Source organism: Heptranchias perlo, chromosome 5, assembly GCF_035084215.1.
Source record: "Heptranchias perlo isolate sHepPer1 chromosome 5, sHepPer1.hap1, whole genome shotgun sequence".
NCBI lineage: Eukaryota > Metazoa > Chordata > Chondrichthyes > Hexanchiformes > Hexanchidae > Heptranchias > Heptranchias perlo.
In genome coordinates, this window is record NC_090329.1 from 36,959,127 (window position 1) to 36,986,357 (window position 27,231).

Sequence of the window (27,231 nt, forward strand, 5' to 3'; positions counted from 1 at the left end):
CAGTTTTGGTCTCCTTACCTAAGAAAGGATATACTTGCCATAGAGGGAATGCAGCGAAGGTTCACCAGACTGATTCCTGGGATGGCAGGACTGTCGTATGAGGAGAGATTGGGTCAATTCGGCCTGTATTCACTCGAGTTTAGAAGAATGAGAGAGGATCTCATTGAAACATATAAAATTCTGACAGGGCTAGACAGACTGGATGCAGGGAGGACATTTCCCCTGGCTGGGGGGGGGGGTCTGGAATGAGGGGGTCACAGTCTCAAGATATGGGGTAGGGCTTTAGGACTGAGATGAGGAGAAATCTCTTCACTTGGACTGTGGTGAATCTTTGGAACTTTATACCACAGAAGGCTGTGGAGGCTAAGTCACTGAATATATTTAAGAAGGGGATAGATAGATAGATTTGTAGACACAGAGGGCATCAAGGGGTATGGGGCGAGATTGGGAATATGGTATTGAAATAGAGGATCAGCCATGATCCTATTAAGTGGCCTACTCCTGCTCTGATTTTCCATGTTTCCTGGTAAATACTAAGGCAAAGCTGTTATGTCTGCCATTTAGCTGTCATTACCTTAATGACCCTGTCGTTATCCTGATTTTTTTTGTGTTTGTAGAATACTTTATTACTTTTATATTCCTTGATAATTTAATTTCATAGTTTGTCTTTGCCTTTCTAATTTTTTTTCTTTCCTAACCTTTCTGTATTCCCTTTTGTCATCCTCTCCTTTGTCTGTCTACTTATTGTATGTCTTTTTCTTTTTCTTTAGTTTCAATTTTGCCCTTATTTCTTTATTCATCAATGGTGTGTCATTACTGGCTAGTTTGTTCTTTTTAGCGGGCTATATTTCTCCTGGACTTGCTTGATCACCGTTTTAAAATGTTTCCCACTGCAGTTCTATTTTTTTGTCAGTAAATATTTCCAGTTTATTTTCCATTCTCATCCCCATAAAATCAGCTTTTCCCCCAATTTATTACTGGTCTTTTGTCGTACTTGTGTCGTTCTCAATCTTCATCTTAAACCGTATTATGTTGTGATCACCATTGCCTAGATGTTCCCCTACACTTACTTCTCTTACCTGTTCAGGTTAATTTCCTGTTACTAGATCCATCAGTGCTTCTTCTCTTGGGCTTTTTACATACTGGGTAAGAAAGGAGTCCTGCACATTGTAAAAATCCCACTCACTGTACCCCTTTACCTACCTCTTGCCCATCTGTCTGTGTCCCTTTGTAACTTCCTGCTCTCGTCTGTGCGACTTACTGTGCCTCACAACTAAGTGCCATCTGTAAACTTGGATATGTAACTCTATGTTCCTTCATCCAAGTCATTGATAAATATGGTGAAAAGTACAACTCCTTGGTGAACACCACTTGTTACGTCCTGCAAATCAGAGTATGTACTCTTTATCTTAACTCTCTGTTTCCAACCTCCGATCCATGTCGCAAGATTGCCTCCAATTCTGCGCTCTTTCATTTTTGCTGCTAATCTCTTTTGCGGAGATTGTGAAATGCCTTCTGGAACTCCGTATAGATAGCATTCTTAGACACACTTTTATCCAGCATGTTGGTGACCTTTTTAAAAAAAAAATCAACTAGGTTAGTCAGACTTGATTTGCCCTTCACAAATTCATGTTGAGACTCTGATCAGCTCAAATTTGTCCAAGTGCTCAGTCATGCTATCCCTAATAACCAATTCTAGTAACTTCCCCACAACTGCATTAGACTGACAGGTCTGTGTTTACCTGATTTCACTCTTTCTTCCACCCTTTTAAATAATGGAATAACATTTGCAATTTTCCAATCCAACGGTACAATTTCCAAATCAAAAGAGCTTTGGAAGATTACGTTTACGACTAATGCATCTGCAATTTCCTCACCTACTTTTACTACATGGGGTGAAAACCATCAGGTCCTGGAGATTTGTTAATCCTAAGTGCCATTTCTCTTCTCCACCACCCCCCCCCCCCACCCCCACCGCCATTACCATTTTTTAACTTGTATTATATCCATCCAATAAGTCCCTCCCCTTGATTTATTTTTAGGTGTCCCTTATACCATTGGTATTTTATCCTCTTCCTCTACTGTGAAGATGGATGCAAAGTATTAATTTCATTTAACAAGTCTGCCATTTCCTTATTGTCGATTACAGTATCACCTTCGTCTGTCTTTAATGGGCTCACATTTCCCTTAGCCAATCTCTTTCTCTTAGTATATTCAGAAAAACTTTTATTGTTAGCCTTTATCCCTTGCAAGATTTTAAAAATATCTTTTGCAACTCTTAATGCTTTCCTTGTGTCCCTTTGTTGCTTTTTATAGCTCTCCCAGTCTCCTGGGTTTCCACTTTTCTTTGCATTTGTGTAACACTGTATCTTGTCTAATTTTTTGACCATGGTTGCCTAACTACATAAGTGGAGCTTTTGCCTTTTTAGGGGTATGTACTGATCTTGTATTGTACCAAATACTCCTTTTGAATACCCAACACTGTTTGTAGGTTTACCCAATAACAGTTCAACCCAGTTTGTTGTGGTCAGTTTATGTCGTATCCCTTCAAAGTTAGCCTCACATGTTTAAAACCTTGGTTTGTTACTTTCCCTTCCCGATCTCAAACTTGACATCAAATTCAATTGTTAGGTCACTAATTCTGGCTTGTTACTCATCACTCAATCTAGTATGGCCTATTCCCTTGGTTCTAAAACATACTGTCCTGAATACACTTCAGAAATTTGCTGCCGTTGACTTGTGCTGTTCTGCTTCTCCCAGTCTGTGAAAATTAAAATCTCCCATTATAACCAGTTCCCTTTTTGTTACATGCTTCTCTGATCTCTGTATTTATGCATCCCACTACTGTCAGGAGGTCTGTAGACTACTCTCTCAACGGTCTTGCATCCTTTGCTGTTTCTTAATTCTACCCAAAGTGTTTCCACTACCTGCTCAACTGTACCGATATCCCTTCTTTCAACTGCTGTAATGTATTTTTTTTATATAAATATTGCTGCTGCTCCTTTCCCAATTTCCCTGTCCTATATAGCTGGCAATATTTAGCTCTCATGTCCCGCTTGTAGCCAGGTCCCTGTAATGGCTGCTACGTCCTACCCTTTAAGCTAAATTTGTGCTTTTAATTCGCTTGTTTTATTCCTTATGTGCTTTTATATACATAACTCTAATTCGGGTAACTGCCCCCACCCTGCCGATATGCCCTGATGGTGTATTTCTCACACTTTTTTGACTTGTCATACTTTTGCTTATTTTTCAACACTCCTGTTTTATTGATATCAGGTATTTTATTGACTTGCTATACTTTTTTCTGAACCTGGATATTTATATATCTATTACTTTTTGTAGTCTGACCTTTGCTCTTGTCCCATTTTCGTATCTTTAGGTTATTGTTTTTATTACTATTTCTACCTGAACCTTCCCCTTTTTATTGGTTTAAAGTCCTTTCTACAGCCCTATTTATCCTTTCCACTGGGGCCTAGCCCAGATCAGGTGCAATCGCCCCAGTGGTACAGCTCCTTCCTGTCCCGTGCTGCTCTGGAAACCTTGGTACTGGTGCTTGTGACTCATGAAATGGACCTCCTCCTTCTGCATTTACTTTCCTTATCTGTTTATCCCTATGCAAATTAGCATGTGACTCATGTAGTAATCCAGAGATTACCACCCTTGAGGTCCTGTTCTTTTAATTTGGCTCCTAGCTCCTTATACCCCAGTAGGAGGATCTCCTTTCTGTCATTGATTCCATCATGGACCACAACAACTGGTTCTTCTTCATCTTGCCTTTCCATGTTCCTTTTCAGTTGCTTCGAGATATCCCTTACCTTGACACTGAGCAGGCAACACACCCTTCTGGACTCTTGATCGTGATTGCAGAGGATACCATCTGTCTCCCTGCTTATCAAATCCCTTATAACTACAACTATTTTGCTCCCCTCTGAACTGCCTCAAGCTCCACAGTGCCTTGGTTAGCTTTTTGGCTGTCCTTCCTGCAGCCTTTCTCCTTAGTCTCACAGGTAGCAAGTATGTCATGCCTGTTTGGCAGGTCCAGATTCACTGGTTCCTCATTCCCTGCCTCTACTATATTCCCCTTACCCTGCTGACTGTCAGTCTCACATCTCTTCTTTTTACCCTTGCCTCCTATGTATTAAGCTAAGTAGCCCCTTAATCAACTATTTAAAATTGGAGTGTGGATAATAAATTAAGCACTTGGCTTAAATTCCTCTGACTCAACAGCTCCACCATCTGTGTTAACTATGATGTAACTTTTTCAAATTTCTATCCCTTTGTTTGTTTAGTTCTTTGGCAGTTGGGGTTCCCCACTGTTTCACATCAGGTCTGGGTCTCTTCCATGATGCTCTGCCGCCGCTTGGTTTCCCCACTATTTTACATCTCGTCTCTGCTTCTCCCACAATTCTATCTGTACATAATATTTAATAGGAATAATTAAGAATCACCTTTTGTGCATCCTTGTTTACCTATCTTGGTGTTCCTACGAAGTGTTTCCCCTGTGGCTATAGCTTGGGAGGTGGAAGGCTGCTGAGCTTCCATTGAAGATATTTGAGATGGCCATGGTGGGTGACATTGAGCCGCTCTGGACCTTGAGGGCCCAGCTGCAGATGGCAGGATCTCTGCGTGGGCTATGGCAATCTGGCCCAGCTGGCTGTGTGGCACCAATCGGGGCACTGGTAGTGAAGATGGCTTAGAAGCAGGCATGTTACCATCCTGGGAGGTGATAGCAAGTGCCTCTCCCATGGAACCAAGGCTACTCTCCTAGAACTGCGCCTCTGCACTACTATGGCTCTGCACAAGAACAGAGTGCAGGAGTGATGTGCTGCTCTGGAGGCCTCAGTCAACACAGGCCCCTAGAGCCAACATGGCAGCCTTCTGAGCTTCCGTGGCAGCTTGCACGAGCTGTCAGCGGAGGCTGTATCATGGTCGGTGCCAATGTTGTGTTCGTGGAGCTGACACTTGCTCCTCGTTGGACAGAATGATCTATGCTCTGGGCAAAGCCCTGACACAAGTTGGTAGAATAGCTTGGTGACTAACAGCCTTCCTTCACACAAGCACAGATACTTGCTTTCCAGTAATGGTTGTGAGTTTATGAAGTGAGTAGCTGATCTGTGTTGACAAGGCCTCAAGTTCAATCTTTGGTTAGCTGATTTCAGTTAGTTTGGTGATGGTCAGAAGTGCTAAAAATTGAAGAGAGATTTGGTCACTATGCAGCTCCTGAATACCTATCCTTGTCCCTTCTGGATTGTATGTGTGTCGGTGCTGGACAGGCTTGGTTTTGATATCCTTGTAGTTGAATGATCTGCTCACTCTCGCTGTCGGGGCTCATTCAGCAATAATGGGTAGCTGACTGAGGTACTGAAGAGTTTCTGGTGCTTATGGAAATGTACTCCAGGGAATCACTTGGTTTGGCTGGGCGGGGTGGGGGGAGGTCGGTGAAGAACCATTGGGAACCATACTCCATGCAGAAGGGCTGCGTTCAGGAGAGGAGGAAAAGAAATTTGGAAGAGAATTGATTTTTTTTTAAAGCTCCTCAGTTGTGGTTGCAATGTAAGTTTTTATAATGGATTTAAAAGTTTTTTAACAAAAAAGACTGTGCATTGTAGTTTTAATATATTTACATATTCATTTTATTGTTAAACATTTTTTCTAGTGCCTGGAGAAAATGGGTTCTACATTTTTATAATGCTGTTACAGAAATTAGTTTAAATATTAACAAAGTATATCATTACTTTTTCCACAGTCAATCTAATGAGCAAAACCTGAATTTAAATGGAATATATAGAACAATATACAGTGCTTGAACTCTACAACTCTGCCTCTTCTCTTCACCACCCCCCACCCCGGACTTAAAGGACAACACTCTCATATGACCTTTTGAGTCCTGTCTACTAACTGATAGTGCAACTGGAAGAGATTGTTAAAGTGCTGTGATGTATTTTGAAAGTAATGACAGTGAGCTAAAGGCAATGCCAGGATTAGCAAGTGACTTGTACATTGAGAGCATTTGAAATGCTTCAGTCTTCATACAGCATCATATGTTGGAAAGGGGCACGAAGACCCTCATACCTTGAAGTGATTTTCATTAAAAATTGCTACCAAAACAGGTGCATTATATTCTGGTGGGGGTGGGAAAAATTATCTGCGCTTAGTTAGACCTATCGCTAATTTAACCAGCTGGTTTTAAAAAAAATCCAACATTCAACTGTAGATTTTAAGTACCATATATACCATGACCTCTGACATCCAGTGCATTATTATGAGTCACTTTCAGTGCTAACCATGTAAAACAACCTAGATAGATGTTTGCTGACAAGCTTACAAGACCAGGACGCGGGTGGGGGGGGAAAATAAAATAATGGTTCCACAGAGAATCAAAGGTTCCTGTGTATAACAAAATGGTGGCTACATGTAATTGTTTTGAAAAAGTGATGCTTTAAAATGTATTAAAGCAAGACGTGGGCAAAGTAAACATTTGAATAAGTTCTAAATCGTGCCAAATAGGTTTCTGAGAGGAAAATTCTTATGGTGATGTCTGTCAGGAAAACACTGGTTTTGATGCTCTTCGTCTCTTGCCCTTCTCCCTCCCCTCCCCTCCACCCCCCCCCCCCCCCCCACCCCGGCCAAATTCCTTGCATTCTATTTTTACTATTAGTGATTTTAATACGTTTCTGTATCGGTGTAATTTACAATTGCACCAGCAATTTGTAGTTCAGAGCTGACTCTATTTCATCCAGAGCCTCGTTAACTGTAATGTTGATTTATTTTTCTTTTAGGTATGCCTTGCATTTTGTTGTACAGAGTGGAATTTCTTACTACATCATGATCATTGTTGGGGTGGGGCATACGCATAAGTAAGTATTTTCAGTGAATTTTCTTTTTTTTTGCCTTTCATTTAATTGTGTCCTAAAGTTCTTACAAGTTCCACATGAAGGGCTGTTCTGTGAACAATTTTTTTTGAGATAAGTCATCCCTTGGTGTGGTGCAGTGCCAGCCACTGCATCCAGACACTGCGGTCTAAATCTGCCAGTGACAGATTGTACTGCTGTCCAAAGCAAAGTGTTGGAAAAGGTCAGTATTGATATTGTACTTTTAGACAAAGTGTGTTCATTTCATAAATAAATGCCTTTCAAACTACAACAAAGATCCCTTTCTAAACTGGTCTTGCATTTGCTCACTTGAAGGAAGGGCGTGTACTACTTAGGAGTGTGCTTGAATAGAGTCCTGGAAGCAGATTACTCGGTTCCTTGTTAGCTACAGTTGGTGTATGGCTTGAGACCAAGTGGTATATGGGGGTTGAGGGATGTGAAATACAAGGTTGTATCCTGAGATATGGCAACATTGCCTACCTCCTTTTGATTGTTGTATTGGTTCTGTATCTGGGAGGTGGAAAACCTAATGATGTACTTGCCTTCACCCTTTTTAAAAAAATAATTGTCTACACATTGGTTACAAAAATGAGATGTGATTCCCCATAAGGTTGAGTGGGTAAAAGCACTTTCTGCTGCATTGATATGTGCAGAACAAGAAAGTTACAGGTTCAGTCACTAGCGTAGTGATGAATTAACTGATCTCAATAGGTACACTTCAGTCCAGTCTTCTCACTCTTGGAATAGGGAGAGGGACCTATCACTGTGTTCTTACTTCTATCCACTGACTGTTGCTGGAAAGTGTGGATATTGGAGGTCACGAATGGGCTTAGTTGTAATGCTGTCCTCCTTCTCTTCCCTCTCTACTCCCACACATTCCCAATTGCGTAGCTTGTTACTGCTCACACAAGAATAAGGCAGCTTGAGGCATGGACTTGTACCACAGCAAGAATGAAGGGGGGTGAACTTGCAGCATATATGGACACTCATGTAATTTGTCTCCATTAATTTTATTTTGTTTTATATTGATTGAGTGCATATTGTTGCTGCTCTTTGTTTTCTCTCTTCAGTAGTGTTTCTAGTTTCATCCTTGTATGTTCAGATTTGTTGTGTAGTTCGAACCCAAATTTCATTGTACATATACCCTATATTCGTAACTTTTTTTTTCTTCTGAAAGATCTAACTCTTTGCTCGGACAATGTTCCACTGGTTTTAGCAGCTTCCTCTTGCCTCATTTTTGACCGTTGTAAGTGCTGGCAGTCTATTTGATTGTGAAGGCATCACCACTGAATTTGATTTTGTCCTCACCGGACATCTGCATACATGTACTTTCCAACAGGGATCACGAGACGACAATTAGGTGTGGAACCTTGGCTTCATTTTTTATTCTAGCTTAGGGGTACTAAGGCTATTTGTAGCGTCCCATCTGCTGCATCTGCATGAATCAGTTAACGTGATCCTGGGACCTTCTGGCCTTTGTGGTTTGGTGCTACAGTGGATGGTGCCTTTCTGCCTGAGGCCATCAGGGAAGCACAATAGTGTTTTAAAACTTTGTTTTCATCAGTAAATCTTACTGACATTGCATTCTTGCCCAAAATCAGAGGGCATAATTCTATCAGCAATACACTGTTGAAGAAATATGATTTAAACTTAATTTGCTGATCTAATTTGGATTAATTTATAAAATAGATTAGAGCACAATGGGCAAGGATTAGTGCTTTCCTGAAAAACTAGAATATTCATTATAGTAATTTATAGAGCTATTGGCAAGAGGAAAATGTCATTCGTCTGAACTGGATTATAGCTCCTATACTGAAGGTTAAGGAAATGTCTTTTTTATAACTTACAAAGTATCAATATTTCTTTCAAACCCTACTGATCGTAAATACCGCCCCTCGACGGGCGGACGGGTATATGCTTTTCAACATTGTGTGTTTATTACGTGAGAGGGGTAATGTTTATGGTAAGTATAAGTAAGCCATACTGTATCTTCTTTCATTTAGGTAAATGGGATAGTATGAGTGGTTTCAACTTTTATTCCCCCCCATATCGGGGCTATTTTATTAGCTAGTAGTAAGGCATGTAAAATCAAGCCAGTTCTTTCTCTGTCACCCCCCTCCCCCCCCCCCCCCTTATTTTTCTTTTCAACCGTTTTCTTATTTACAATATATATAAAAAACAGGTGGGAGGGTGCAGTTTTCCCCTCTTAGGGCTACCCCTACGGTGCTTCATTTTCCCCTTTTGCAACTCCCCTCTCCATGAATGCATTTCCCATCCACAGCATTCCTCCTCTGATTTGAATTCCCCTACCCCTTTTTCCTTTTCTCTCCTCTCATATTTTCCCCCTCCTCACTCCCCCATATTAGTTCTATTATCCCCCACCCTCTAATCCTGATTGATCTGAAAAATTCAAATTGCATCTTTTTCTGTCATGCCCGTCTGTGGTGCTTTTCTATCGCAATTAAACTCCTGTTAATTTTACTTGCTATTTGTGGAGACCAACGGTGAAGGACTCAAAGGTTGGTCGTACTGTTGAGGTCTCATCTCTCCATCTCGAACATACGAATTAAGAGCAGGAGTAGGCCATTTGATAAGATCATGGCTGATCTAATTGTGACCTCAACCCTACTTTCCCGTCTACCTACTATAACCTTTAACTCCCTTGTTAATCAGGAATCTATGTAACTCTGCCTTAAAAATATTCAATGACCCTGCCTCCACCGCTCTCTGGGGAAGGGAGTTTGACAGACTCACGACCCTCAGAAAAAATTTCTCCTCATCTCCGTCTTAAATGGGAGACCCCTTATTTTTAAACTGTGGCCCCTAGTTCTAGTCTCTCCCACAAGGGGGAACATCCCCTCAGGATGTTGTGTTTCAATACGATCACCTCTCATTCTTCTAAACTCCAATGTATAACAGGCCCAACTTGTCCCACCTTTCCTTTTAAGATAACCGCCTCATCCCAGGAATCAGTCGAGTGAACCTTCTCTGAACCGCCTTCAAAGCAATTATGTCCTCTCTTAAATAAGGAGACCAAAACTGCACACAGTATTCTAGATGTGGTCTCACCAATGCCCTGTACAACTGTAGCAAAACATCTCGACTTTTATATTCCATTCCCCTTGCAATAAATGACAACATATCACTTGCTGTACCTGCATACTAACTTTGTGATTCATGTACTAGGATATCCAGATACCTCTGTACCTTAGTTCTGCAATCTCTCTCCATTTAAATAATATACTGCTTTTTTATTCCTCCTGCCAAAGTGGACAAGTTCATATTTTCCCACATTATACTCCATCTGCCAAATTTTTGCCCACTCACTTAACCTATCTATATCCCTTTGCAGACTCCTTATGTCCTCTTCACAACTTACTTTCCTACCTACTTTGTGTCATCTGCAAATTTAGCAACCATACATTCCCTTCATTCAAGTCATTGATTTAGATTGTAAATAGTTGAAGCCCCAGCACTGATCCCTATGGCACTCCACTCGTTATGTTGCCAACCTGAAAATGATCCATTTATGCCTACTCTGTTTCCTGTTAGCTAACCAATCCTTTATCCGTGCTAATATGTTACCCCCTACACCATGAGCTCTTATTTTGTGCAGCAGCCTTTAATGCGGCACCTTGTCAAAAGCCTTCTGGAAATCCAAGTACACCACATCCACAGGATCCCTTTTATCCACGTTGCTTGTTACTTCCTCAAAGAACTCTAATAAATTCGTCAAACACTCTTTCCCTTTCACAAAGCCGTGTTGACTCTGCCTGATTGCATTGAGATTTTCTAAGTGCCCTGCTATCACCTCCTTAATAATAGATTCTAGCATTTTCCCTATGACAGATGTTAAGCTAACTGGCCTGTAGTTTCCTGCTTTCTGTCTCCCTCCTTTCTTGAATAGAGGAGTTACATTTGCTATTTTCCAATCTGATGGGACCCTTCCAGAATCTAGGGAATTTTGGAAAATTAATCCCAATGCATCTACTATCTCTGCAGCCACTTCTTTTAAGACCCTAGGATGAAGTCTGTCAGGACCTGGGGACATGTCAGCTTTTAGTTCTAATAATTTTTTCAGAACCCTTTCCCTGGTGATTGTAGATGTTTTAAGTTCTCCCTCCCTTTCACCCCTTGATTCACAATTATTTCTGGCCTGTTATTTGTATCCTCTGCAGCGAAGACGGATGCAAAATATGTTCAATTCATCCGCCATTTCCTTATTCTCTATTATTAATTCCCCAGACTCACGCTCTAGAAGACCAACGCTCACTTTATTTACTCTTCCTTTTTAACTACCTGTAGAAACTCTTACTATCTTTTTATATTTCTAGCTAGCTTTCCCTCATACTCCAATTTCTCCCTCCTTTTTATTCTTTGGTCAGAATATAAAAAACAGCAAAGAATGACAATCTTCTGACCTGCCACTAATCTTCATGGAATTGTATGCTTTTTCATTCAATTTGATACAGTATAGGAGGATGGATGTTGAGCCATGGGGGAGTGACTGAAAGCTTGGTGGAAAAGATTGTTTTTGAGTGAAATTGGTGGAGAGTTTTAGGGACACCATTCTGGAGAGTGGAGCAGAAGTAACTGAAGGTTCTGTCACCAGTAGTGGGCAAAGGAAGAAGGAGGAAGCTTGAGGCCAGAGCCAGAGGATTAGAGGATTGAATGATGTGAGGGATTGCAAGATTGGAAGAGATTATAAAGATGGGGTGAGGTAAGGCCATTGAAGGATTTTAAATTTAATGCATTGGGGAACAGTGAGCCAAAGTAGTTTATTGTAGATGGTGTGATGAATGAGTGGAACTTAGTATGGGGCATGATTTGGGCAGCTAAATTTTTGACATGGAGTTGGTGGAGGATAGGAAGCCAGCAAGGTGAGACTTGGAATAACTGAGTTGAGGTGACTAGTTTGGCTAAGGGTATAAACCCATCAACTTTGCAGGTAAGCAATATTGTTGCATTTTTTTTAAACAGAAGATACTCATGTATTTTTTTTGAATCGTGATGTAGCAAGAGATCTCACTTGTATGCCAAAATGCAAAAGAAAAAAATTCAGACCTGGACTCAAATCGAACATGCACTTGGGCTAATAAAAACAAAAATTCAAGCAGACTTTTGAAAATAGAGGGAAAGCAAAAAAGATTAGAAGGACTGAAGTGGTATGAAGAAAGACTGCCAGCTAATGAAGGGAAATAGTAAGGGATTTTATAAATAGTGGAACAATATGTAATTAAAAAAAAAGAATAGGGACATTTGCCAATTAAAAAGGGAATCTTTTAATACATAAGATACCAGATAGTAGTTTGTCTCGATTTTTGTAGTGGGAATTAAAGGAGAGAAGAGAAGAAGGTGGGGCACTTGCATAAGATATCAATACTTAAGAAAATAGTACCAAAAGTATTGGTGGAATTCTAAAGTTGAAAGGCACTGCGTTTTGCTGGCATGTAACCTGGAATGCTGAGGGAATTCTGAGAGGAAATAGCAGTCTTTGGCACAACTTCCATGTCAAAGAACATTTGAAAGACCTGGAGGGTTGTCAGTGGAATAGCTCTGTTCAGAAAGGGATAAACCAGGTTTCCATAGATCAGTGATGTGTAGGTTAGTTTCCAGAGGCCATAGTATGAGATGTAATTGCCCAGTCAGCCACAGATTAGTTAAGGATGAAATAAAAACAGAAAATACTTAACACTCAGCAGGTTAGGCAGCATCTGTGGTGAAGATAGTTAACAATTTTGACCTTTTTGTCAGAACAGTTTCCTAGATTTCTGGTGAGTACAATTTCCCAATACTCTTTGGTATGTATGAAGCTACAACTTATTAATTCTTTCAATCTTAGTTCACCTTCAGCTAAGCTGGTCCAGTTTTTCAAAACAGATGTGCTGCTACTGCAAGTACACAGATCAGAGTGAGACACATTCTGTAGATTCCTGTTCCCCATCCCCCTCCCATTGATCAATGAGAAGAGGGCTTGGTCCACAAAGCTGACTATCACCGTTACCACCTTGAGGTGAACTTATTTCATATTTCCAGCATCTGCAGTATTATGCATTTTGGTTAATTAAGGATGACCAGTACAAGTTTGTAGAAAGCATATTGTCTAACAAATTTAGTAGAACATAAGTACATAAAAAATAGGAGAAAATGGCCCCTTTAGTCTGCTCCATTATTCAATAAGATCATGGCTGATCTTCGACCTCAATTCCACTTTCCCGCCCAATCCCCATATCCCTTGATTCCCTTAGTATTCAAAAATCTATCGATCTCAGCCTTGAATATATTCAACAACTGAACATCCACAGCCCTCTGGGGTGGAGAATTCCAAAGATTCACAACCCTCTGAGTGAAGAAATTTTTCCTCATCTCAGTCCTAAATGGCCGACCCCTTATCCTGAGACTATGTTCCCTAGTTCTAGACTCTCCAGCCAGAGGAAACAGCCTCTCGACATCTACCCTGTCAAGCTCTCTAAGAATGTTATATGTTTCAGTGAGATCACCCCTCATTCTTCTAAACACCAGAGAATGTAGGCCCATTCTACTCAATCTCTCCTCATGGGATAACACTCTCATCCCAGGAATTAATCTAGTGAACCTTTGTTGCACCCGCTCTGAGGCAAGTATATCCTTCCTTGGGTAAGGAGACTAAAACTATACACAGTACTCCAGATGTGATCTCACCAGAGCCCTATATAATTGCAGCAAAACCCCCTTACTCTTGTACTCCAACCCCCTTGCAATAAAGGCTAACATACCATTTGCCTTCCTAATTGCTTGCTGTACCTACATGTTAACTTTGTGATTTATGTACAAGAACACCCAATTCCCTCTGACTACCAACATTTCTTTGTGTCTCACCTTTTTAAAAGAAAATTTTGCTTTTTTGATTCTTCCTACCAATGTGGATAATTTCGCATTTCCCCGCATTATACTCCATCTGCCACCTTCTCACCGTTCACTTAACCTGTCTATATCCCTTTGCAGCTTCTTTGTGTCCTCCTCACAGCTTACTTTCCCACCTGGCTTTGTATCATCAGCAAACTTGGATAAATTACACTTAGTCCCCTCATCTAAGTCATTGCTTTATATTGTATACAGCTGAGGCCTACTGGTTACAACCCGAAAATGACTTGTTTATTCCTACTGTTTTCTGTCAATTAACCAATCCTCAATCCATGCTAAAATATTACTCCTGAACCCATGAGCCCTAATCTTGTGTAACAACCTCTTGTGTGGCACCTTTGGAAGGCCTCTTAAAAATCCAAATATACTACATCCAATGGTTCCCCTTTATCTACCCTGCTAGTTACATCCTCAAAAAAATTCTAATAGATTTGTCAAACATGATTTCGCATTCACAAAACCATATTGACTCTACCTAATCATATTCTAAGTGCCCTGTTACTGCATCCTTATTAATAGATTCTAGCATTTTCCCTATGACTGCCAGGATGACTGGCCCATAGTTCCCTGTTTTCTCTCCCTCCTTTCTTGAATAGTTACATTTGCTACCGTCCAATCCATGGGGACTATTCTAGTATCTCGGGAATTCTGGAAGATCACAACCAATGCATCCACTATCTCTGCAGCCACCTCTTTTAGAACCCTAGGATGTAGGCCATCAGGTCCAGGGGCTTTGTCGGCTTTTAGTCCCATTAATTTCTCCAGTACTCTATTTTTACTAATTAATTGCTTTAAGTTCCTAACTCTCATTAGTCTGTTGGTTCCCCACTATTTCTGGTATTTTTTTGCATCTTCTACTGTGAAGACAGATACATAGAGTTCTTGGGGGGGGGGGAATGGGATCCATTGATGAAACACGGTGGATGTTGCATGGATTTTCAAGATATTTGATGAAGTGCTGCATTTAGGAGGCATGTTAAATTAAAATCAAGGGACATGGTATTGCAGAATGTGGCATCATAGATAAGTTAGTCATTGGATAGAAAACCGTTGTAAATGGGTGTTTTTCAGGTTGAGTGTCTCTGGGGTTGTGTATGCAAATGATCTGGATTTGGGTATTTGCACATATAAGAATTTGTAGATGGCACAAAAATGAGGACCATGAGTAACTGAAGGGAACCAAGTAACTTCAGGAGGACGTGGGTTAGTAGTTTATGTCATGGAATTTAATGTGGAGAAATAAGAGGTGGTATATTTCAGAACGACTGAGAAAATACACTCTAAATAGTAACAACAACTCATTTGTAACCCTCTGCTTAATGTAGAAAACATCCCAAGCTGCTTCACAGAAAATGTAATCAGAGCATAGCAAAAGATATTAGGTGGGGTGACTAGAAGCTTAGTCAGAGGTGGATTTTAAGGTTGGTCTTGAGGAGGGAGAGGCAGAGGTTTAGGGAGGGAATTCCAGTGCTTAGTGCCTTGACTTCCGATGGCACAGAAGAAGGGATTGGGGAATGCACAAGGCCACAGAAGAGACTGGGGAATGCACAAGAGGCCAGAGTTGGAGGAACTCAGAGTTCTTGGGCTGTAGGACTGGAGAAGGTTGTAGAGATGGGGATTGGCAAGGCCATGAAGAGATTTGAACACTGAGAATTTAAAATTTGAGGATTGGGGAACAGGAACAAGTGTAGGCCAATGAGCATAGGGGTGATGGGTGAGCAGGACTTGGTGCAACTTATGATATGGGCAGAAAAGTTTGGGTGAGCTGAATTTTATGGAGGATGGAAAGCTGGCCAGGAGGCCATTGGAATAGTTTAGTCTCGGTGATGACAAAAGGCATGGATGAGGGTTTCAGCAGTAGATGGGCTGAGGAGGGGGCAGAAACAGGCGATGTTAGAGGTGGAATTAGGCCGTCTTCATGCTGAAGAGGGTATAGGGTGTAAAGCTCAGCTCGGTATCAAATAGGATACCGAGACACTGGCCGGGAAGGGTAATAGATTTGGGGTGAACATTCAGAGTGGGGGGGTGCTGATGGAAAGACCAAAGCCACCATTGATGTTTAACAGGATGATATAGCAAGAAAATCTTCTTCTCCGAAGAAAACAAATGTATCCAGAATGCACTTACTTCAGCATGAAATGTGAACTCGTTCTAAGTATTAAATTGTAAGGAAAATTTCAGTTTCAAACAATTTTTGATTGATTTTAAAATTCATCTTTTGAGTTCTCTTCTGATCTCAACAAAGTTGGAAGGTTTTATTTTCTTGTATTTTGCTGCTCTTTAGGCACAAATTAAGATTAAATATTGAAGAATTCAAACTATGACTTATTTGCTCCTCTTGGCATGTTTATTTCTGACCTGCCAAACAGGATTACCAATGCTATTATCCATGGTGCAAACAAGCTATGAAAATGTTTTAGTAGGTGTGAAAATGTCTGAACCCCACATCAGAAGAGCATTCTCTCTGGCACGACTGCGATGTATCCATATCCTCACATGTCATTCTTTTATAATCTTTCTTGATGAGAATGCCGAATTGTGTTATGCGTTTGCCTCAGAGCCATCTTGCATTGGACTGTTGCAACTGGTGGGAAACAGAGACTTTTGCTTATCAGTTTAGACTGGTCCTGAACATTGTGTTGAACCTCAGTTATTTTTTTAAAAAAAAAGATATAGTGGGGATGGGGTGAACTCGGAGCCAGGAGAAAAATAATTCTGACTCCCTCATTCAGAATCCTAGAAATCATTTGATTAAATTTGTGATTGTCTGCTGAAGTCAAATGAATCATTGTTCACCCACTGGAAAGGGAGGGGTGAATACTCTGAATGGGCCCATTGACTGTCTATTTGGCACCATTACAGTAGATTTTAAAAAAAAGTGTGGCATGATGCCTCATTGTGTTGGAGCCTGCTACTTGTAAGCATTTGCAATTTTTCATTTCCCTTCCTCAAACTGCACTAATTGGGGCCCAAGAATGTCCCTATAGGGAGGGAAAAACTGAAGAAGCATCAGTCTCTTGTTTTCTCTTTCCCTCTTTCCCCCCCACTTCCATATCTTCTTCTTGTGTACCTGTTGTCCATAGAAATGTGGGAGCAATCACGTTTTCTTTTGTCTCTTGCTCTCGTTGCTTTGCTCTTTGTGTTCTCAATTTCCTGCTGTCTTTTTTTTTGAGCGAGCTCATAGTGCATATTATGAAACTACACAATCTCAAGCATTTGCATCTCATGCATTCCAGCACAATGTTGTCATACTGAATTCTGTTTCTTGTATTTGGAAGTTTGAATACAGAGTTAATCATCAATTGCTGAGCCAGGGTTTTGGAGCAATTTCCAGTATTGGGAAATCTGTGACTTGCCCACTCATACTAACAGTCGAGGCTATTGATCCACAAATTGGGACACTACAATATTAAATATCCAAAACCTACATATATAATTCCCTGAGGGGCAAATATTAATTAAAATCATTAAAATAATTGACACACAGTACAGTTCTGTAGCTCTCTTTTCAGCAACTTCCAGGGTCAAATCTGAGCTGACTGTTCATCTGATATCTTGGCTACAAGTGTTGTGTCAAATAATGTGAACTATACCTTTTTAAAAAAATAAATACAAACAAATCATTCCTTCCCTTACCCCTCATGATTCTACTGTTTACCCACTGGTAGCAATAAATGGACCCACCAACTTTTTTTTCTCTTTCCAATTTTTTCCCCCATATCGGGTACGGTAGCATAGTGGTTATGTTACTGGGCTAGTAATCCAGAGGCCTGGACTAAAATCCAGAGTCATGAGTTCAAATCCCGCCACGGCAGCTGGCGAATTTAAATTCAATTAATTAATTAAATTCAATTAATTAAATAAAAATCTGGAATTAAAATACTAGTATCAGTAATGATGGCCATTAAACTACCGGATTGTCGTAAAAACCCATCTGGTTCACTAATGTCCTTTAGGGAAGGAAGCTTGCCGCCCTTATCTGGTCTGGCCTATATGTGACTCCAGACCCACAGCAATGTGGTTGATTCTTAATTGCCCTCTGAAATGGCCTAGCAAGCCACTCAGTTGTAAAATCTCGCTACGAAAAGTCATAAGAATAAAACCGGATGGACCACCTGGCATCGGACCACTAGGCACCGGACACGACAACGGCAAAACACCAAGCCCAGTCGACCCTGCAAGGTCCTCCTTACTAACATCTGGGGACTTGTGCCAAAATTGGGAGAGCTGTCCCACAGACGAGTCAAGCAACAGCCTGACATAGCCATACTCACAGAATCATATCTTTCAGCCAACGTCCCAGACTCTTCCATCACCATCCCTGGGTATGTCCTGTCCCACCGGCAGGACAGACCCACCAGAGGTGGCGGTACAGTGATATACAGTCAGGAGGGAGTGGCCCTGGGAGTCCTCAACATTGACTCTGGACCCCATGAAATCTCATGGCATCAGGTCAAACATGGGCAAGGAAACCTCCTGCTGATTACCACCTACCGTCCTCCCTCAGCTGATGAATCAGTCCTCCTCCATGTTGAGCACCACTTGGAGGAAGCACTGAGGGTAGCAAGGGCACAAAATGTACTCTGGGTGGGGGACTTCAATGTCCATCACCAAGAGTGGCTCGGTAGCACCACTACTGACCGAGCTGGCCGAGTCCTGAAGGACATAGCTGCTAGACTGGGCCTGCGGCAGGTGGTGAGCGAACCAACACGAGGGAAAAACTTACTTGACCTCGTCCTCACCAATCTACCTGTCGCAAATGCATCTGTCCATGACAGTATTGGTAGGAGTGACCACCGCACAGTCCTCGTGGAGATGAAATCCCGTCTTCGCACTGAGGACACCATCCAACGTGTTGTGTGGCACTACCACCGTGCTAAATGGGATAGATTCAGAACAGATCTAGCAGCTCAAAACTGGGCATCCATGAGGCGCTGTGGGCCATCAGCAGCAGCAGAATTGTATTCCAGCACAATCTGTAACCTCATGGCCCGGCATATTCCTCACTCTACCATTACCAACAAGCCAGGGGGATCAACCCTGGTTCAATGAGGAGTGTGGAAGAGCATGCCAGGAGCAGCACCAGGCGTACCTAAAAATGAGGTGCCAACCTGGTGAAGCGACAACTCAGGACTACATGCATGCTAAACAGCGGAAGCAACATGCTATGGACAGAGCTAAGCGATTCCACAACCAACGGATCAGATCAAAGCTCTGCAGTCCTGCCACATCCAGTCGTGAATGGTGGTGGACAATTAAACAACTAACAGGAGGAGGAGGCTCTGCAAACATCCCCATTCTCAATGATGGCGGAGTCCAGCACTTGAGTGCAAAAGACAAGGCTGAAGCGATTGCAACCATCTTCAGCCAGAAGTGCCGAGTGGATAATCCATCTCAGCCTCCTCCCGATATCCCCACCATCACGGAAGCCAGTCTTCGGCCAATTCGATTCACTCCACATGATATCAAGAAACGGCTGAGTGCACTGGATACAGCAAAGGCTATGGTCCCCGACAACATCCCAGCTGTAGTGCTGAAGACTTGTGCTCCAGAACTAGCTGCGCCTCTTGCCAAGCTGTTCCAGTACAGCTACAACACTGGCATCCACCCGACAATGTGGAAAATTGCCCAGGTATGTCCTGTCCACAAAAAGCAGGACAAATCCAATCCGGCCAATTACCGCCCCATCAGTCTACTCTCAATCATCAGCAAAGTGATGGAAGGTGTCGTCGACAGTGCTATCAAGCGGCACTTACTCACCAATAACCTGCTCACCGATGCTCAGTTTGGGTTCCGCCAGGACCACTCGGCTCCAGACCTCATTACAGCCTTGGTCCAAACATGGACAAAAGAGCTGAATTCCAGAGGTGAGGTGAGAGTGACTGCCCTTGACATCAAGGCAGCATTTGACCGAGTGTGGCACCAAGGAGCCCTCGTAAAATTGAAGTCAATGGGAATCAGGGGGAAAACTCTCCGGTGGCTGGAGTCATACCTGGCACAAAGGAAGATGGTAGTGGTTGTTGGAGGCCAAGCATCTCAGCCCCAGGGCATTGCTGCAGGAGTTCCTCAGGGCAGTGTCCTAGGCCCAACCATCTTCAGCTGCTTCATCAATGACCTTCCCTCCATCATAAGGTCAGAAATGGGGATGTTCGCTGATGACTGCACAGTGTTCAGTTCCATTCGCAACCCCTCAGATAATGAAGCAGTCCGAGCCCGCATGCAGCAAGACCTGGACAACATCCAGGCTTGGGCTGATAAGTGGCAAGTAACATTCGCGCCAGATAAGTGCCAGGCAATGACCATCTCCAACAAGAGAGAGTCTAACCACCTCCCCTTGACATTCAACGGCATTACCATCGCCGAATCCCCCACCAACAACATCGTGGGGGTCACCATTGACCAGAAACTGAACTGGACCAGCCATATAAATACTGTGGCTACGAGAGCAGGTCAGAGGCTGGGTATTCTGCGGCGAGTGACTCACCTCCTGACTCCCCAAAGCCTTTCCACCATCGACAAGGCACAAGTCAGGAGTGTGATGGAATACTCTCCACTTGCCTGGATGAGTGCAGCTCCAACAACACTCAAGAAGCTCGACACCATCCAAGATAAAGCAGCCCGCTTGATTGGCACCCCATCCACCACCCTAAACATTCACTCCCTTCACCACCGGCGCACTGTGGCTGCAGTGTGCACCATCCACAGGATGCACTGCAGCAACTCGCCAAGGCTTCTTCGACAGCACCTCCCAAACCCGCAACCTCTACCACCGAGAAGGACAAGGGCAGCAGGCGCATGGGAACAACACCACCTGCACGTTCCCCTCCAAGTCACACACCATCCCGACTTGGAAATATATCGCCGTTCCTTCATTGTCGCTGGGTCAAAATCCTGGAACTCCCTTCCTAACAGCACTGTGGGAGAACCGTCACCACACGGACTGCAGCGGTTCAAGAAGGCGGCTCACCACCACCTTCTCAAGGGCAATTAGGGATGGGCAATAAATGCCGGCCTTGCCAGCGACGCCCACATCCCGTGAACGAATAAAAAATAAAAAAAACTTCTTGTGCAAGCAGAATCGGTTTTATCCTGGTATAAATATAATGTGCTTGGGCATGACGTGTGGGGTGTACAAAAGTCAATTATTTTAATGATAAATTAATATTTGCCCCTCGGGGGAATTATATATGTAGGTTTTGAATATTTAATATTGTGTCCCAATTTGTGGATCAATAGCCTCGACTATTGGATGGAAGGGGTGGGGGGAAAGCCTTGTACATCCAGCCACTGGTTAAATGAATGGGTGAGGCTAACAGTCGGTAATGCATTTCCAGGCGTCCCTTTTTTCTTCTTCCTTACCCACCCCTGGCTCTCTTTGTCCACCAATTTTCTCTCCCTGATCTCCTTGCTGGATCACTCGGTTTCTTTGGTTATCTTGGCCAACAGGGCATTCGTGTGTAAATCTCGACATTGAGTTGACAAGCTATTTTACCATGGGGGTTTCACTGTCACCATGCCCTACCTTGGATTCACCTATGTCTGCATAAGTGTACTTCAAGTGAATGTTGCTGGATGGTGACTAAAACTAGGAACCCTGATAGTGTAGTGGTTATGTTACTGGACTAATAATCCAGAGAATGTGAGCTCACATCTCACTATGGCAGTTTGAGAATTTGAATTCAGTTTTTCTAAAAAAAAAATTGAAATAAAAAGCTGATAAATTGTCATTTAAAAACCTAACTAGTTTAACATCCTAAAGGATATTGATGCCTAAGGAAACTTGCCATCCTTACCTGGTCTGGCCTATGTGACTCCAGTCCCACACCCTTTTGGTTGACTCTTAACTGCCCTCTGAAGTGGCTGAGCAAGCCACTCAGTTGTACAAGTGCAACTGTGGATGACAATAAATGCCGGCCTTGCCAGTGATGCCCACATCCCGAGAATGAATATATTTTTTAAAAAGTTTTCCTCAACCCAGGTGTGCTTAAGCCAATTGTGGTGCCCTAGCACTGCCCTGGCTGAGGTCAGCTAATTTGGAACAGATTGCATTTAGGGTTTTTTTTGACCCATAATGTTTAACTATTTGCCTCATAATTCCATCGTCAGCACAGCAGCTCTTGTTCCTGTGCTTGGGCCAGTGTTATTTTTGCTGTAGTCATTGGGAGGTATGCAAGAAACTTGGTATGAATTTTCTCTCTCCTCTCTTCTGTCTCTACTGTTCAGATCTATCCAGTTTTTCTCAGTGACCTGTGACTCCATAACTAAGACTGGGATCTTGGCATGTGGAGTGTCTTAAGGAACTAATCAGTTTTGTCAGCTCTGGAATATATATTCATTATTTTTACATTACGACCAGATTGGTACAGTTTCAAAGTGTTCGTTTACTTAAACTTTTGCAGTAAAGAATACTGCTTTCCAAAAGGACATTACTGTATTTAGTTTCAGAGCTCAGTGATTTTTCAAATTACTGGACTTTAGTGGTAACTTGAAAGCAATGAAGAGTGGGTTGCTTTGTCTAACTTTTTCAGGTCCCTATAAGAACATAGCTAAAAATTGTATGTTGACTTGGTGTTTGAAGATTAAGCCCTCACAATATGATTTTAATGACTTTGGCCTGGTTTGAAAAAAAAAGCACAGGAACAAGAGCTGCAATTTGGTTCCTGCAATGCCAAGTGATTTGGCTGTTAAAATTGTCAATACTCAAGCATTCATAACAAATTATCAGCTTCCTTTATCTGTAATCGGTGTGGTCTCTGTATACGAGGGGGGGGGGGGGGGGCGGTTATACCCTACTGATCTACGCCCATGTGGTAGGACACTCCAATTGGCTTGAGCATGTCTGGGTTGAGAAGAGAATTTTTTTTAATATTTATTCTTGGGATGTGGGCAAGGCTGACATTTATTGATTTCTGCAGTTGCTCTTGTACAGCTGTAAATCCTATAGAGACTGTATCCCATTGGTTTCTAAAGAATCAGACTATTTACTTTCTCTGAAAAACATTAATTTCACCCCAAGTTCTGCAGGGGAGCCTTCAAAGATCTCTGGCTGGTTTGTCTGTTTAACCCTTCATGGACTGGCTCCAATGTCTTTTTGGACTGATTTTTAAATCTCCTCTTCCTGCCTTTGTGAATAACTCTGCATAAATCTGTTATAGTTTAGCTTGTTATAAAAGTGTGTGGTGTGACTACTACTAACAGCCTTCTGAAGTGATGAGGCATGGCAGAAGTTCTTTGGAGCTCTTAATATATGCCAGAGGAAGTAAAATGATTATCCAGGGCTGGTTTCCCTTATTCACATCTGTATTGTAAATTCCTTACAATACTAATGGTCGTTTTATTGGTAGCTAATTTTGAAATATGCCAGAAGCTCCATACTTTTCTAGCTATTATTCAACCTCTTGCAAGATTTGTTGCTCCATATCCTGGCACCTCAGTATATACTTCAATTTTCTATTAGTTTTGATTTTGGAAAATAAAACTTGGTTTTGTTCTCTAAAGCCACAGGGGGAAAATTGCAGCCTGAGCAACAGTGTTTTCTTACTCTGCGACTTGTTTGTTATGTTGTCGTTTTTCCTGATTATTTTTTCGCTTCCTTTTCCTTCCTTATTTCTAAACCCTCAGTAGGGATTTGGGACAAGTGGATCCCAGATAAGTGTAACTTTAATCAAGCAGTTTGTACTTTTGTCTATAAATGGAGAAGAAAAGTTATGATGTAATTGCTCTTTCTATTAGAGCAAAATAAGTTGGTTTGTGCAGTGCAAAGACTGACTATGACCGAATGATGTAATTACCATTGGGTGTGGCACAAAGGCTCAGTGAAAAGGTATACCGTAGTAATGAAATAAAAACACAATGTTGGAAAACACTCAGCTGGCCAGGCAGCATCTGTGGAGAGAGAAACAGTTAGTGTTTCAAGTCGACTACCTTTCATCAGAACTGTAGTAATGTTTGTGGTATGACTCGTAGCATTACTATGTTTTTCCTGAATTTTCATTTGAAAGATCGTCACTGACTTGCTTGAAATTCACAAGGTGCAGGGGAAATGGCCTCCCCATTCTGGATAACGGCTATATTTAATGACTGGTTGTAACATCAATAAATTCTTGATTAGCATCTGAGATCTGGTTACATTATTTTTGTGAAGAATGCTAAAAACACTTCGATTTTAAAACTGTCCTCATGTGAGTATTGAAAATATGTAACCTGGTGTATCTGATGTGGATTAGACAGTTTGAGACTGTATAAATGCAAGTTATTGTGTATGGATTACAGTAGTTCCTTAAGCTTCAAATTGGGTTTCCTTTTATTTTTCCCTTTCAGTTCACCTTGGAGTTGCCAGCTTTGGTTGGAGATACTCCAGGAGGGTTGATCATGTGATATTTGCAAATGTTACTGCTTGTACCTTGATTCTAATTGTAACTCACTGAAATTGCTCCAGTTACTAATAGGAATATTGGTAACACTTGGAACCAACGGTAATACAATAATTCAGAGTGTCTCTCTGTAACTGGTAGTAATGGGTATAATGCCCTGATATCCTACCTGTAACGAGCAGAAATCCTATAACCTGCTGATAGTCACCCTGTAACTACAGCCAGAATTCCCCAGCTGATGCCAAACAGACTCCATCTCTCCCTATCTCCTTGGCCTATTTTAATTGGATCAATAGGGGTGGCACTGAGTTGCCCTCAGCCAGCTGACAAGTCAGCACCACAAGTGCCCCTTTTGAAGGCATTCCCTATACAATATTCTAATGTGCTCCAATTAAACTGAGATACTTGAAATAAAGCAGCAAAATCCCATTTCAACAAAACCAAAGAAACTTTATACAACTAAGTTATAATATTTCAATATCTATTGGACACTATTCCCTGTAGTGCCCACTAGTTGTGGAAGGCTTCAAGTGTACTGGTGGACACTGCACGCTCCCTTTCTAGGGCCACCAGGGCATGGATGAGAGGCAGGCAACCAAAATGACCCTCCGTGTGGGTTGTGATTTCCTTGGACTCTAGTTTGGACTCTGGTTGTGTGTGAAGATGACAACTGTGAATGGGGAGCCTCAGACAGTGCAGATCTGTATTTGGACGTCACACATCAAAACCAGCCAGCACAGACTGACCTGAACCAAACAGAGATCGCACAAAAGGCACTCCACTCAGTGTTTGGGGCTATTCTCACAGGCGTATTGTCCTAAACTCAGCTCAGTGCCAACATTTCTAAACCACTCCCTGGACTCGGACTCAACAAGGGAGGTTTCATAGAACGATAGAATTTACAGCACGAAGCCATTTGGCCCCGAGTGCCTGTACACCCTTTCCTGTAACACTGTTCCCCAGATCATTTTATATTCCTCTTCAAATACTTATTTCGATGCTTTTTAAATGATGGTCAAGTGTCTCTTGCAATAGTTACTTGTGGTGAAGCATCCCATAGTCCAGTAACGCTCAGTTCAAAAACCTTCCTTCTCCCTAGGTTCTTCCACTGAAAATCCTCAGTCTCCGTCCCCATTCACCTGTTAGTGGAAACCATTTTTCGCTATTTATACACCATAAAGTCTCCAGATGTCACTCTTCCCCTTTTCTGGTCTCCCCACTCACCACGCTGCTGCTGTTCCTGGCTCTGCAGGAAATGGTGGTCCCCACACTCCAGTCCCTCCCTCATTTTCCCCACCATTCCCAGTCAGTCGCTCATTTGAGTTCCCTCCCCCACCCAGTGAGCAGCAACAACTGGGAGATACATGCCCCATTGCAGGAGACTCCTGGGCAACAGGGGAGGGTTTGGAAACCCTAGTTCAACACGTGTGTGTTCGTTCTTTCCTTCCAATAGGGGGGTCACTGAATTGCAACAACGAACAGAAGCCCTACTTAATAATAGTCTGAGTACTACCCAGGCGACTGTGTGAGGCAAAGGAGGAGATTGCGGGGGCTCTAACACATATATTCAGAACCTCTCTGGCCACAGGGGATGTGCCAGAGGACTGGCGAACCGCTAATGTAGTACCATTATTCAAGAAGGGGAGTAGGGAAAAACCGGAACAGTGGCAAATGGAATTTAACCCGGAAAAGTGCGAGGTGATGCACTTTGGAGGGACTAACAAGGCAAGGGAATACACAATGAATGGGAGGACCCTAGGCAAGACAGAGGGTCAGAGGGATCTTGGTGTGCAAGTTCACAGATCCCTGAAGGCGGCGGAACAGGTAGATAAGGTGGTAAAGAAGGCATATGGGATACTTGCCTTTATTAGCCGAGGCACAGAATATAAGAGCAAGGAGGTTATGATGGAGCTGTATAAAACACTGGTTAGGCCACAGCTGGAGTACTGTGTGCAGTTCTGGTCGCCGCACTACAGGAAGGATGTGATCACTTTGGAGAGGGTGCAGAGGAGATTCACCAGGATGTTACCAGGGCTGGAGCGCTTCAGCTATGAAGAGAGACTGGGAAGATTGGGTTTGTTTTCCTTGGAGCAGAGGAGGCTGAGGGGGGACATGATTGAGGTGTACAAAATTATGAGGGGCACAGATAGGATGGATACTAAGGAGCTTTTTCCCTTCGTTGAGGGTTCTATAACAAGGGGGCATAGATTCAAGGTAAAAGGCGGGAGGTTTAGAGGAGATTTGAGAAAGAACTTTTTCACCCAGAGGGTGGTTGGAGTCTGGAACTCACTGCCTGAGAGGGTTGTGGAGGCAGGAACCCTCACAACATTCAAGAAGCATTTGGATGAGCACTTGAAATGCCACAGCATACAAGGCTACGGACCAAATGCTGGAATATGGGATTAGATTAGACTGGGCTTGATGGCCGGCGCGGACACGATGGGCCGAAGGGCCTCTATCCGTGCTGTATAACTCTCTGACTCCACAGTTGGTCTTAGTGCCCTGGGGTAGTTAAAGGCACTGAAGCCAATTGCAGCACTTCTAAGAGTGAGCATGCAGAATGGTAACCAGACCTGGGACTGTCTCGTCTGCATAGTTCAGTTACAAGTCAACTTTACCAGCTGAGACATTGGAGAGCCTCAGAATCTAAACTGACTCTTTTCAGCTGACACGGATATTTTTCAGCAGATGACCTCAAAGTAGCAAGTTATGTACTAAATGAGTACTTTGCTTCTGTCTTTACCAAGGAAGATGCTGCTGCCAGAGTCTCAGTAAAGGAAGATGTAGTTGAGATATTGAACGTAAGAACATAAGAAATAGGAGCAGGAGTAGGCCAGTCGCCCTCGAGCCTGCTCCGCCATTCAATAAGATCATGGCTGATCTGATCCTAACCTCAAATCTAAATTCATGTCCAATTTCCTGCCCGCTCCCCATAACCCCGAATTCCCTTTACTTCTAGGAAACTGTCTATTTCTGTTTTAAATTTATTTAATGATGTAGCTTCCACAGCTTCCTGGGGCAGCAAATTCCACAGACCTACTACCCTCTGAGTGAAGAAGTTTCTCCTCATCTCAGTTTTGAAA

The 27,231-nt window shown here is 42.5% G+C and overlaps 1 protein-coding gene across 1 annotated transcript in view; it reads left to right on the forward strand.

Moving 5' to 3' along the window:
• Positions 1-27,231, forward strand: part of mboat2b (membrane bound O-acyltransferase domain containing 2b) — a 116,429-nt gene that overhangs the window by 19,253 nt on the left and 69,945 nt on the right. Inside the window, exon 3 of the mRNA XM_067984234.1 lies at positions 6,780-6,857. Within this exon, the coding sequence (XP_067840335.1) occupies positions 6,780-6,857 (78 nt within the window). The remainder of the gene's footprint in view (positions 1-6,779; positions 6,858-27,231) is intronic.